General features: G+C 42.6%; 1 protein-coding gene across 7 annotated transcripts in view; it reads right to left on the bottom strand.

Annotated features, from left to right (window-relative positions):
• Positions 1-13,966, bottom strand: part of TXNDC11 (thioredoxin domain containing 11) — a 66,146-nt gene extending 52,180 nt beyond the window's left edge. For 3 of the 7 annotated variants that reach the window (XM_027117382.1, XM_027117380.1, XM_027117383.1), the window contains exons 1-3: positions 13,577-13,966; positions 6,224-6,440; positions 2,957-3,054 (exon numbers count right to left, since the gene is read on the bottom strand). Coding sequence is in view for 5 of the 7 variants with exons in the window: in XM_027117380.1 (XP_026973181.1) it covers positions 2,957-3,013 (57 nt within the window). In the remaining 2 variants the exon portion in view is untranslated. Of the gene's footprint in view, positions 1-2,956; positions 3,055-4,693; positions 4,746-6,223; positions 6,441-13,100; positions 13,205-13,576 lie in introns of those variants that run through there. The other 4 variants (XM_027117376.1, XM_027117378.1, XM_027117379.1 and 1 more) reach the window with 3 other exon arrangements.

Genomic DNA, 13,966 nt, shown 5'->3' with positions numbered 1-13,966 from the left:
TGAATAGTTGGTCCTTGGCCTACTAAAAAGTAGTTATTAAATATTCTTAGATGCACTTACACAAAGGATCACTAAATGAAACTTAAACCTATTTAAAACTTTATTACAACAACAAAAAATTATATGAAGGTATGAAATCAGGGACCTATACAAATGATCTTCCTTATTTTCCCCTCCAGTTGTGCTTGGGAATGCACAGGAATTTGATTTAGTATTGCTAAGCAATGCTTCCAACATTCAGTTATCCTAAGCTAATCAGAATCCTCACATGGCTTTCTTCAATCTTGCACAAAAGAGACATTGCTCAAATATAATTGGATGGTATGTGGTGGGGGTGAGGGAGTATGGTGAAATTCACCAATTCCATAACCATTCTTCTCTCTAAATAGAAATTGACATTAAGCTTACCTTTAATAGCAACAATAGAGCACAGTAAAGAAATGTATAAATGGTGATCACATAACTATAATATATGGTTACAGAAATTAACACACACATATAATGTGATGAGATAAACACAATTCTTCGGTGTGCACTGCAGACTATGATACCAGACAGAGGAATAGTAGCATGAAAAAAGTAAAAATAGCGTTCTACATGCACAGCTGAGAGACTGGGTGAACAATTCTGTCAATTCAAGACTTACTACAACTCATTTGTTAACTAATTCAAGTTTTAAAATTACTACTACCACCAACCCCATCAACCACCACCAATTTTTAATTTAAAGGAAGAAATCAAAAAAATCATCTGATAACCTATTTTGTTGAGCAAAAAGGAGGCAAGTGATCTGGAAACCTCGTTACTCAAGCAAACAGGCTCTGCTGAGGTTCCCTGGTACCGTGTTACAAGGGTCCCAGTGACTCGTAATGAGACGATCCCAGGATGCAGGATGTAGGACACGTTTTGCCAACACACTATAGCCATTGCCTTAGGACAAGCTGATCTAGGGCAGCTGAACTCTGCACAGAGTGTTTTGAGAAAACTACTTCCTGCTTCAGAGCCTTTTATAAACTGCATTTGTAACTGGCATCAATACAAGCCAAAAAATGGAATCTACTTTCACAAAACAGAAAAGCCTGTTAATTTCTGTAAGCAGCTACTACTTGTTAAGCCATTACACAAACAGTAGCAGCAAGAACACACACAAACAGCAGTGGTCTGTCCAGTGATGAGACTCAAGGGCCATATTTGCAACCACCATTAGCCAAAAGAACCTCAAGACTACCAAATGCTCACAAAAGAGTTTAGTTGAAGGAACACATTCATTCATATATGTATGTATAAAACAGAGGACTTGAAGATTCTTAAATAGAATATGAAAAGGCTACCTTTTGGGTACCTCTGTGCCTTAGCACTTTCTTCTATTTTTGGAACATCGGGAATGGTAGATGTTGAAACAGGTATTAATGGGTCTGAACTGACTTAAACAAGTAAAAGTTTAACAGGCAAAGATGAGGGGCAAGCACTTCAAGGCAAGTACCAGCCTCAAATTCCTCATGTGTAAAATGAGACGGTTGGACTAAGTATTTCTAAAGTTCCTTTCGTGTCCTTCCAATCTTTCTATAAAACTAAGAAAACAAATAGTGCAAGACAATGTTACACACCCACATATCCCAAAATGACATTTGTATTCAATTCAAGGGAACTCTTGTTATTTTAATGTCACATCAAGTTAAGTCTACCTCTGGGCAGCTGGCTTGGTTACATACAGTTGCACGACCTACACTCCCTGCTAGCCATCTGTGCCATATTTCCTATTTCGAAAAAAAGAAGCGCAGGGATCTCTCCAGGGGAAGCTTATCACCCATTACACAGCACTGACTTTGAGATCCTTCAAGTATAACACCTTATACTTACCTTCTGGAAAACAAAAAAAAGTAACCATCAGAAAGTCACTCTGAGAAACTGTTCTTATACCCAGAGGAAAATTTGAGGGTGGAGATAGGGTAGGAAAGCATGTTTTTGCCCAAATACTATTTAATAGTTCCTGAGAAACAATACTCTGTTCCACACACAGTTTATGTTAGAGACATGGGAATGAGCTGAAAGATGACAGATAATCCACAAATGATAGTCTGTTGATGTTTGTAATAAATCCCCATTGATTAAGGCCCAGGAATTTTAGAGGGAGGAAATAAAGCCTAAAAAAGTAAAGCTCTTACTGGTGAACTCTTCTTAAACCATTTTACAGTAACAAACTTTAAGCCAATTATACTATACAGAGTCCAGAATCCCATCTCCTGTCTCCAAAATCCTTCAAGTCAGATTTTAGACATAACTTAACACCCACAGCAAGGTCTGGGCAGTTCTCCAAAATGAAACACCAGTATTTCTGCAGCAAAATGAGTACAGTGGCACCTGATGTGGTATAAAGACTATAGGTGGCCCCTTGCTACTTCAGGCCAGATGAATGCATTTGGGGACAAAGTTCATGGAAGTCTTTCAGGTTTTAAAAGCTCTCTGGATTTCAGAATGATAGATTATAGGATTGCGGACTTGTAGTCTTTTTCTTCCCAATTTGAAAAGATGTTAGATACCCTCTTGACTATGCTATGCTGCCAGGTAATGGGATAAGGACTTCTGTATATTTTTATACCATAAAATACTTTTCAAACATTTGAAATGTTCAGCCACACAATGGAGTACCTGGTATAATAAAAACAATGCTATCGAATATGTAATGACATGAAGAAGTGTTCACAAAATAAAGAAAAAGCAGTTGAAGAGACAGTATTACTACATGATCCCATTTTTTAATTTAAAAAAGGGGGGTGGATATGTATATTCACAGGAGGATATAAATCAAAACACACAGTGATTATGAATGGCTAATAAAATCACAGATCCTTTTATTTATTTTTGCTTATCTGTATTTTCTCAATTTTCTACAGTGAATATAACAAAAATCACTTTGAAACTGATAAACTTAATTGGAATTAGAATCGCTTCTTACCTCCGATGATACAGATATATTACAGGAAAATAAAAGAAGTGTTTCTGTTTTCTGCATTTCCCCTGATTCCACCAACAGTTAACTGCAACAAACAACACCTGCAAGCCAAAGAAGGTTTCAAATAACTATAAACAGCAACTGAAAAATTGCCAAGATTTAAAAGATAAAATTATAGAAATGGAACAATTCCTCTCTGAAACAGAAAGTATTAAAAAAATTGTTTTTTGAGTGTTCAAAGAAGGTCATCATTTACCACGACAAGGACAAAGAAAGACACCTGTCCATAGTGTCCAGCTAGGACTCTGAATATTTTGGAGTCTGGCCCAAGAGGAGAATGATTTGCTTCAAATTCTGAAGTGAATGACACCAGCAAACTTTTTCTAAGCATGGTTACACTAAAACTCAGTAGTAGGATGTGTCTTTTGTTAGTCAAACTGAGCATCTGAGAAAGAAAAAAATCTTACCTACAGATGAAATATCACAGATTTCAAAGGACCATTTTTAATTTTTTAATAACTATATTAAAAATGAATAAATAGATGACTAGAGCTATGCTCTAAAATGTACCATTAGATAGCAAAATATGGATTAAGTATGTGTTTATAGGTAAATGCTAAAGTATTTAAGGAGGAGTATCCCAATGTCCACAATTTACTTTGAAATGTACCCAAAATAAGATGGATTAACAGTTAGATTGTAGCAGAGTGTCTCACCTTTGCTACTACTGACATTTTGGGCTTGAATTGTTACAGGGTTTTTTGTTGATGTTATGTTTGTTTTTGTTGGGGGTGGGGTGAGGGGAGGCTCTTCCACACACTGGATGCAGCATGGTGTAGGATCCCTGGCTTTTACTCCTTAGATGCCAGTAGCATCCCCCTCAAGTAGTGACAACCAAAGACCTCTCCACAGTCCCAAAGGTCCCCTGAGAGACAAAACTGCCTCTAGTTGAGAACCACTGATTAGAGGGATGGTAAGATGAACAAACACATGATAAAACAAGTGTAATAAAATGGTGATAGAATTTAAGTGGCAGGTATATGACCTTTGCTATATATTTTAAATTTTTTATAATAAAATATTGAAAACATATGAAGACTACAAATGAAAAGTCACTTTCAGATGCCTTATATTTAGATAGCAATATTGCTCAAAACTTAGTGGAAACTCACAAGAGCTCCTTTTATAGTCTATCTATTAGAAAGAAGAGCAACAATATCTTTACTAAGGTTGACATCTCAAAAATAGGGCACAATCTACCGTGTATGCTAATTTTATTAAGTAATGTGGCGCAAAAAATTTTTGCCTGTTTCCAAAAATAAACCCAGTCCTTTTCCCTACTGAGAACATAGAACAATAAGCTCTCAATTTAGAAGAAGCTGAAAAAATTTTTTGAAAAGAGCAGAGCCCATCAGCTGTGGACGGCACTGTAACCTCTACCATTTGTCCCGTGACCTTTAACAAACCACTCTGCCCTCTAAACCTGAGGTCCTGCTTCAGAGGAACCAGGCTACCAGCATCAGCTTGCAGGGCTGTCCTGAGGAACGGCACGGGCCTGCACACCAGCACACCATCCCTACAGTCACTCTGAAGGATATATTCCCTAAGCTGACAGTAAGATAACAAGTAATTGACACTTACCCTAAAATGAAACAGATTCTCCCCTTTTCCCCCACAAGTTCTCTAAATTTAGAAAACTTGGGGAATGACTTACAAAGTGGTGATTTCCTTTAAGCTTACCTCCTAGTGCTCCCTTAGAGTCCTTTCCTCCCTGCAAGTGCTGGCTTGGTTACTATCAGCCATTTTTAAGGGGGGTGAGAGAGAGGGGTAAAGGGAAGACAAGGAATAGATCAATTCCATGGGTCCAAAGCTGGAACACAAAATCACAGCCCCCTCAGAATCAATGTTATACGGAATGAAGAGTTCTATTTAAATACTACTTGGTACTACACATTCAGGGATATAAAACAGTTAAAAAGGCTTTGGCAGGCTGGGCAGGAAGCCTAGTCACCATTTATAACATTGTTTCTAAGAAAAACCAACTGAGAGTTCCAAATGAACTTCTGGAACTCAGCTGCACCACAAGTTACCCCAGATCAGTGGGTGTCAGTAGCAGCCTCTTAGAAATCTACGGGATGCTTTTCTGCTGGTTGCAATGACTGGAGGGCATGTAGTGGGCAGAGGCTGCGGTACATATCCTGCAATGTTCAAAACTGCTCTGCACAGGGAATAGTCATCCGCATCACCCAGAGCAGTTTTAAATGTCCTGCCAAATACTAATGTTGAGGGAAACCTGTTTGTTATTATTCAAGCTCAGAACCTAACTCCATTTTATATGTGAATCCAAAGCATGGCTTTTGTGTTCACTGAATTTCTTGGAAGACAACTTCTGTTTAATTGAAGGCAGAAAGTACTTTGTTTGGTTCAGAACTTACCAAGAGCTGTTCACCATTTAGAAAAATCAAATCACTGAGAGCAATGCCCTCATGGCACCTAAGTTGTCAACACATCCTACTTTTATGGGCCTGCATTTGTAACTGTCCCATTCACAGTGGTTCTACATAAAGGTACAGCACTTACATACTGAAACAACATGTGATTTAATTATACACCACTTTTCTTTTTCCCCCGTCTTTGTGTTACAATTAGCACATTAGATTGGCTATTTTGAAATTATATGTATAGGGAAGTTTTATCATCTATGAATTCCTTTTGAGGACAGAAAAAGGGACATCATAAAATACATACATAAGGACAACGGGGATCCACTGGATTAAAAACCACTGCCAGACCGAAGGCATATATATCAATTGCCTATATATCCCTCTTATCTAACACAAAGGTGGCATTCATTAAATATTTGTTGAACATAGTTCTGGTCCCGGGATTTAAAAGGTCTGCCTAGTTACACTGTACTCATGACACATAAATTTCTCTTACATAAAATAACTAATCAGCAAATATCAAATGTATATTCAATGAGGATTTTCAGTCTTCCCACCGAAGCCAAACAGCATGGCACCCTGAGATAAGCACTGGCCTGCATCACAAGGAATTGCAGAATCTCCTCCCTCTCCTGCCTCTGACCAACTATGACCATCACAGTCAGAAATTCTATTTCTTTACAGAAGGCTTTACAATTTACGAAGAAAGGCTCCTGGCCTTCACCCTGGCAAAATCAGCCATCTGGGTAAGGTGTCTCTATGGGGATAACCAGTCCTGCACAGGAACTGACGGACATTTGATTCTCAGGCTGAATGTCAGCATTACCTGGTCTGAAAGCTGACTCGCTACTTGTTCAATTTCTGCCCTGGCAGCGATGGACTGTCCACACCACGGAGCATAGAAGAACAGGAGCACCACCTCCGAATCCTGGCGAATGTGCTCTGCGTAGTCCAGCTGCCCCTGGAAGAGGTCAAGAACCGGAGACCTCGAGGAGAAAAAGCTGACCGGTGGCTTTGCTGGAATTATCACATCTTTTGCTCGACTAAAAAAAGAGCAAACACAAACAAGATTGTTTAGTTTATCTTCTTCTAACAACAGCTCTGTGTGGAAGAAGAATGAAGCTTAAAAGAAAAGTCTTCTTTTGAAAAAGAAAATGGAGTTCCCAAAACACTGGAGTACAAAAGTAATATTTTGTGCTAAGTTAAGGTAACATTTGGCTGAGAGAATGCAAGATATGAATAACACGCTAAAACAATTCTTGGACTTCCCCAGTGGCGCAGTGGTTAAGAATCCGCCTGCCAATGCAGGGGACACGCATTTGATCCCTGGACCGGGAAGATACCATGCCTCGGAGCGACTAAGCCCGTGCACCACAACTATTGAGCCTGCACTCTAGAGCCTGCGAGCCACAACTACTGAGCCTGCGTGCCTAAAGCCTGTGCTCCGCAACAAGAAAAGCCACAGCAATGAGAAGCCTGCGCACCACAATGAAGAGTAGCCCCCACTTGCCGCCACCAAAGAAAGCCCGCACACGGCAACGGAAACCCAGTGCAGCCAAAAATTAAAAAACAAATATATAAATAACAAAAACGATTTTTTAAAAATTTATTTTATTTATTTATTTTTGGCTGTGTTGGGTCTTGGTTGCTGTGCGCGGGCTTTCTCTAGTGGTGGTGAGCGGAGCTACTCTTCTTTGTGATGCGCGGGCTTCTCACTGCGGTGGCTTCTCTTGTTGCGGAGCACGGGCTCTAGGCTCACGGGTTTCAGTAGCTGTGGCACGCGGGCTCAGTAGTTGTGGCACATGGGCTTAGTTGCTCCGCGGCATGTGGGATCTTCCTGGATCAGGGCTTGAACCTGTGTCCCCTGCATTGGCAGGCGGATTCTTAACCACTGCACCACCAGGGAAGTCCACAAAAACGATTCTTAACAATGTCTGCCCAGGTATGGGGTGGGAGGGCAGTGGAGAGCAGAAGAGAAGGGTGTCTTTGAGAGAGTGCCAAATCCTAACCACTAGACCACCAGGAAGAGTTGAGAAGGGTGTCTCTGAATAATCCAGATCCTTTCCTCCCCCACCCAAAAGACTCCATCCTCATCTCTCTGCAGCCTTGCTCTCCACAAAAGCCACTGATCTCCAGGGTTTCAGAGCCACCAGTGAGTCACTCAGAATTAAGGGGAGGGAGCACACGTGGCACCACTAATAGGCATTGGAAATGCTTACAATCAACTCACGTTAAGTTTATTGGCTGGAGCTGGCCTGTAGTTACCCAGGGCACTGAGGCAAAAACAATAATTAAATAATAATGTATATTTCTCCAGATATATGTTATGATCTGAAGGTTAATAACGATGAATAACAAAGCAACAGCCCATTTTACTGGAAAACAGGTTTCCTAAGTATGTATTTGAGATTCCCAGAAGGTCAGGAGGAGAAAGAAAATAAAACTAAACAAGTAGTCAGAAGTCACAGAGCTGCCACTATTTCCCCATCAAGACAAAAAGGTCTTGGCTCAAGCTGCATCCCACCAAGTTAAATAGTCCTAGTAAATGCCTTGAGCTGTCCACATTATCTGCATTAAAATAGTATAAAACCATTATAGCAGCTTAGCTAAGAAACCAATAGAGGAAATAAAAATGGAACCCTAAAAAATATTCAATTAACCCAAAAGAGGTAATTCCCTGGCAGTCCAGTGGTTGGGACTCTGTGCTTTCACTGCCGAGGGCCTGGGTTCAGTCCCTGGTTGGGGGACTAAGATCCCGCAGGCCCCAAGGTGCAGGGGGGAAAAAAATGCAGAAAAGGACCAAGAAAGGAACAAAAACCAGAAGGTACGAATGGAAAACAAATAGCCAGAAGGTAGACATAAACCCAACCATATCAATAATTACATTAAATATGAAAGGACTAAACCACCCAATTAAGAGGAAGAGATTGCCAGGCTGGATAATGAAGCAAAACCCAACCATATGCCATCTAAAAGCATTTTGAACATAAAGACATAAGGATGGGAAAAGATAAACCACATGAATAGTAAGCATAAAAAAGCTGTAGTAACTCACTAGGTGAAAGGATAAATAAACTGGGGTGTATTCTTACAATTAAATGTTACTTAGCAATATAAAAAAAGAACTGACACACGCTATAACTGGATGAGTTTCAAAATAACTATACTGAATGAAAGAAGTCAGACACTAAAGAATACATGAGTGCATTTATATGAAATTCCAAAACAGGCAAAACCAATCTATAATGAAATAAATCACATCAGTGGTTGTCTAGAGCTGGGAGTGGGGCAGGAAGGCTAACTGCAGAGGGGTACTGAGGAAATTTTCTGGGGACAAGGAAATGTTCTATATCTTGACTAAGAGAATAGAGGTGGTTATATTTGCCAAAAGTCATAGACCTATACATGTAAAATGTGTGAATTTTACTGAATGTAAATTATACTACAATGAAGTTGAGTAGCAAAAAGCTTTGCTGGTGTGTCACCTCCTTGGTGAGGATTGCTCTGATGAGTCTACCAGAAGCAGGCGGCTCTCAAATTTTTTTATCTCAGCTTCCCGTTGAGAAGTTGCTTTCATAGCCCTCACCATAATCTGTAACTTACTTATTTTACCTGTTTATTAACTCCATGAGGGCAGGGATCCTGGCTCCCTTTTTCACTGTTATATCCTCACTGTTTGGCAGTTCCCAGTACTCTGAAGTTCAGTAATTTGTGAAATGAACAAACCTACCCTACACCTTACTTGAACCTTTGTGAAAGCAAATTAAACATAAATCCATACAGACGTATATTATATTATTAAGGACAATCTGAAAGAATCAAAATGTCAAGGACTTCCCTGGTGGTCCAGTGGTTAAGAATCTGCCTGCCAATGCAGGGGACATGGGTTTGAGCCCTGGTCCGGGAAGATCCCACATGCCACAGAGCAACTAAGCCCGTGAGCCACAACTACTGAGCCTGCGCTCTGGAGCCCGCGAGCCACAACTACTGAGCCCACATGCCACAGCTACTGAAGCCCACGCACCTAGAGCCCGTGCTCCGGAACAAGAGAAGCCACCGCACCGCAAAGAGTAGCCCCCGCTCGCCACAACTAGAGAAAGCCCACACGTAGCAACACAGACCCAACACAGCCAAAAATAAGTAAATAAATAAATACAAATGTCAGAAGGTCCATTTGCCTTACTAGGGGTGATTCTAAGGAACACCTAATTGTGTTCTAATTTTACACGTGTGCAAATGAACTTGCTAATCTGGTTTCTTAGAATATAGCAAAGTAGAAAGGAGGAGGAACAGGAAGGAATGTGCTGCTAGCTCTGAGATACGCAGCAGACAGCCAGATATTTAGAATCAAAAGAGAAATCACACAAATACCCAAGACCTAAGCTACTCTAAGAGCCTTGGTTCACTTAGTTTGAGGAAAAGAGTCCACCCCCTTCTCTACATCTAGAAGGTGTCAGCTTCCTGAGTTAAGCCGGTTTTAAATATATTGCTTCCCCATTTTAACCAAAAATTATTAACATCATAAAGTAATGCTGTTAAAGGTTGCTATTAAATGCAAATCTCCTATTTATGCACTCACACTAACATTTTAACTCTGCAATCAGGGAGGTCTGTCTATGTAAAATATCTTCATAACCTGAAAACCAGTCACTTACACAATAATTCAAAAAAAAAAAGTTCAGTAAGCAAATGCTACTGTGCTTCAGGCACTGCTCTACAGGAACCAAGGCTATAGGAGGGAACACATGTTCTCAAGAGGCTTCCTTTCTCAGGAAGGGAGACAGGCAAACAACCAAACGTGTAAACAAACATAAAACCACACAAAATGATCATGTTCTGTGGAGAATTTAACACAGTGATGAGACAGGAAACCTAGAAGCTCCTCAATGGGGTGGTGGGCAGGGTGGTATCTTTTTTTATAAATTTATTTATTTGGCTGTGTTGGGTCTTCATTTCTGTGTGCGGGCTTTCTCTAGTTGCGGCGAGCAGGGGCCAGTCTTCATCGCGGTGCGCGGGCCTCTCACTGTCTTGGCCTCTCTTGTTGTGGAGCACAGGCTCCAGACGCGCAGGCTCAGTAGCTGTGGCTCCCTGGCCCAGTTGCTCCGTGGCATGTGGGATCTTGCCGGACCAGGGCTCGAACCCGTGTCCCCTGCACTGGCAGGCAGATTCTCAACCACTGTGCCACCAGGGAAGCCCAGGGTGGTATCTTTTAAGCTAAGACCTGAGTGACAAGAAGACAGTCATGCAGAAGGGAGGGAGGTCTTGCAGTGAATAAGTGACACATTTCTCAGCAAGTCCAAAATGCTCCTGTTTGGAGGTTATTATTTTTGTACTATTCAAATTTCGTCTTAAAAGTCAGATACCCAATCTGAGGGAAAATGTAGGTCTGTGACAATCAAACAGAGGATAATCATCAACTTAGTACCGTTGCTCTGCATGTTCAGAGCAGCTCCTCAAGTAAATGAGCCAGATAAACCCATGGCCCGTCAAAAAGCAAACATTAACCAGGGCAGAGAAAACATATGCCTCTGCCCCAACAGAAACATTCATGAGTTTCCATTTAACTCCTAAATTTGCTCTCGTTTTTGAGAAACTATACCTAGATCAAAGATTTCCTGCAGCTTTGAAGTGTAAATCTCAGGCACCAAAAACTCAAGAGATGGTTGCAAACAAGGAAGGCCTGTTGCAACTCCCAATTTTTGTATGAGACTCATACTCTACACTTCCTCCCAAAGGATCTAAAGCGGCTTTGAGCTTACAAAACAAAATAAAGCAAAATGAATATATAAAGCAAAATACATATAGAGGTAATAGAGAGAAACACACAAACACTCACAATTTTTTTCCCCACAAAAAAACACACCCACAAATCAGGGTAAAAGGAAAGTGAGGATGAAGTCATGGAGATTCAATGCACAGAAAAGCAGGTAGCACAGAGATTTAAGTTCCCAGAAATGCACAATTATTCATAGTGTTTCAACCCCAAATCAACCTTTTCTTAATGTTATCTGATTTGAACTCAGCTAAGCAGCAAGACAGTGAAGAGGGCTGTCACCTATTTCAGGCCTGGAGCTATTAATAAAAATTAATTTAAAAAATTCTACTCTCCTTTAAGCCTCTGTCCTCATTAACACAAAGATCTTAAAAGTAAAATAGGAAAAGAGTGGCAGAAATGTTAGAGTCAGTTGTAGAGCGATAAAGTAGTATCATGACACCATTCCATCAAAGACGACTCTAAAAAAATCAATCTGAGTCTATTAAAAGACTGAAATTTGCCAGTGGCACACAAAGAAGCTGGACAGGCAAGCAGCCTGTTCACTGGTTCACTCTCCTTGCCTGAAGTAGGTGGGGACCCTGCTCAAGTAATTGGGTTTACACTCTTCCATCTTCCTGAAATCTCAAAGCACTTTCATATCTATCAAGCCCTGTTCTCTCAGAGCGAACACCGCACGTTATTACTATAGATGGACAAAGTGATGCAAGTAAGCCCCCCAACCCTTACAGGAGAGAAAACCTCTCCTCCTAATTTGAATCCAAATACTACCTTGCAATATTCTACCTTGTAAAATACTTTAATTTCCTTGTGCAGGACGTGATAAAGAACAAGGTAAAGAGACTAATTCCTGACAATAAAGGATTCAAATTCCAGTTCAGCCACTTATTAGGTGGATGTGATTTGGGGCAAGTTTTGCATCACGACCAAAGCTCCACTCCTTCGTGTGTAAATTGGAAGGGGAAGAGTATGTATATCCAGACTTCACTGGATTGAGACTTAAGTGATCCATATTAGGCTCTCAGATCATGTGTTAAGTGAATAAATGCATTCATGTAATCGGTAGTTCTCAAACAGGCGATTCTGTTCCCCAGAGGGCATTTGGTACTGTCTGGAGACACTTCTGGTTGTCACACTGGGGTGGAGGGGTAGGAGCAGGTAGTAGGTACTGGCATGTAGTAGACAGAGGCCAGGGATGCCGCTAAACATCCCATAATGTACAGGACAGCCCGCCACAACAAGGATTATCTGACCCAAGATATCAACAGTACCAAGGCTGAGAAACCCCGCTGGTAGTATAGCACCTGGCACATAGCAAATGCTCAATGATAGTTATTATAATTTTCTTTCCACTACAATCCCCAATCCTTTGACATCTCTTTGACAACAGGGGCCACATATTGTCTTCAACAGACTCAATAAAAATGTTCCAAGTTGAAATCTTCCTCGTGGCCAATATGCCAGTCAGTGGCACCACAGATTTATAAATTGGAGTCCCAGGAGATACACTGTGGATTTGGGAGCCCAAAAGTACTCTTGAAATTTAAAGTAAATTTTCTATTTGTGTCCTTTCCCAAAGAGAGACATTAACTTTCACTCTTCCTGCTCACTACACTCCAGCCTACTCAGGCCTTCCTTCCAGTTGCAGGAAAACACCAGCCTTGTCCACCCTCAGGTCAAAGGACCTTTGCACTTGCTCTTTCCCCCCACTGGACGCTTCCCCCAGATCTCCCCAATGCTGGCCCCTTCCCCTTCGTGGGTGCCTTTCCTACCTAGCTCCCTTAGGAAGGCCTTTCTGCCCCACGCTCTTCGCTTCTATTCCCTGCACAGCACTTACTGAAGCTCTTTAAAATTATACTAAGTTTTCTTATTTACTGTCTGTACCACCCCCTGGAATGGAGAACAGGGACTTTTTATCTTCATCGCTCACCTGGATGAGCGCTCCGCACACAAGAAATGCGGATAAATAATCGCTATATCGATGAGTGCATGAATTGTCAACATGTGGGACGCTAAAGGTTGTCTACGCCTAGCCTAGGCATAAGGGAAACAAAATGGGTGATAAATGAGGGTCCTGCAGCCTGGGCAGAAGTGACAGGGGCACCCCCAAGAAACCCCAACAGCTGACAAGCAGCTCGGAACCTGGCCCGCCTTCCTCGGTATTAAAATGGGAGGAAGGGGCGCCGGGCAGCACCCCAAAACCTCGCCTTAGTGCTCGCTGGCCGGAGAGAAGGAACGCGGCGGGCATGGCCGCATGCTGGAGGAGGGTGAAGTCCATCGCTCCAGGCAAAGTCAGGCCCGACTTCCCCGGAGGCCGCTACGACCCTCGACCCCGAGGCCCAAGACGGCTACGCGCCGCCCACCGGGCCGAGGGGGCGCCGGGCCCGGGGGTGCGGGCCGCCTCACCTGCAGGTGAATTTGAGTGCGAGGAGCAGCGCGCAGCCGAGCGCCACGGCCCCGCAGAGCAGCTCGGGCCGCCGGCGCGCCATGAGAGAGGCGCCGCGCAGCCCGCGGCGGAGCCGGCCCTCTGAGGAAGCAGCCGGGGCCGGGCTGAGGGAGCCGGAGCCCGCGGGGCCGCCGCCACCGCCACCCTCGTCTTCGGCGTCGTCGCTGCTGCTGCCGCCGCCGCGGCCTCCGCATTCCGACATTACATGCTCCCCGTCGCCGGCTTTATACCGCCGCCGCCGCCAAGGGCCCGAAGGCCCGGCCCGGCCCGTCGCTCCCCAATCCCGCAACTCGCCGAGCCAGCTAACCCGTACGGTCCACGTCAGCCTCGCCGCAGCCGCGGCGCCCGCC

Source organism: Aethalodelphis obliquidens, unplaced genomic scaffold, assembly GCF_003676395.1.
Source record: "Aethalodelphis obliquidens isolate GAN/ISIS:26980383/991018 unplaced genomic scaffold, ASM367639v1 scaffold18, whole genome shotgun sequence".
Taxonomy (NCBI): domain Eukaryota; kingdom Metazoa; phylum Chordata; class Mammalia; order Artiodactyla; family Delphinidae; genus Aethalodelphis; species Aethalodelphis obliquidens.
Note: the sequence above shows the minus strand (reverse complement) of the source record. Positions and strands in the feature narration are given on the sequence as shown.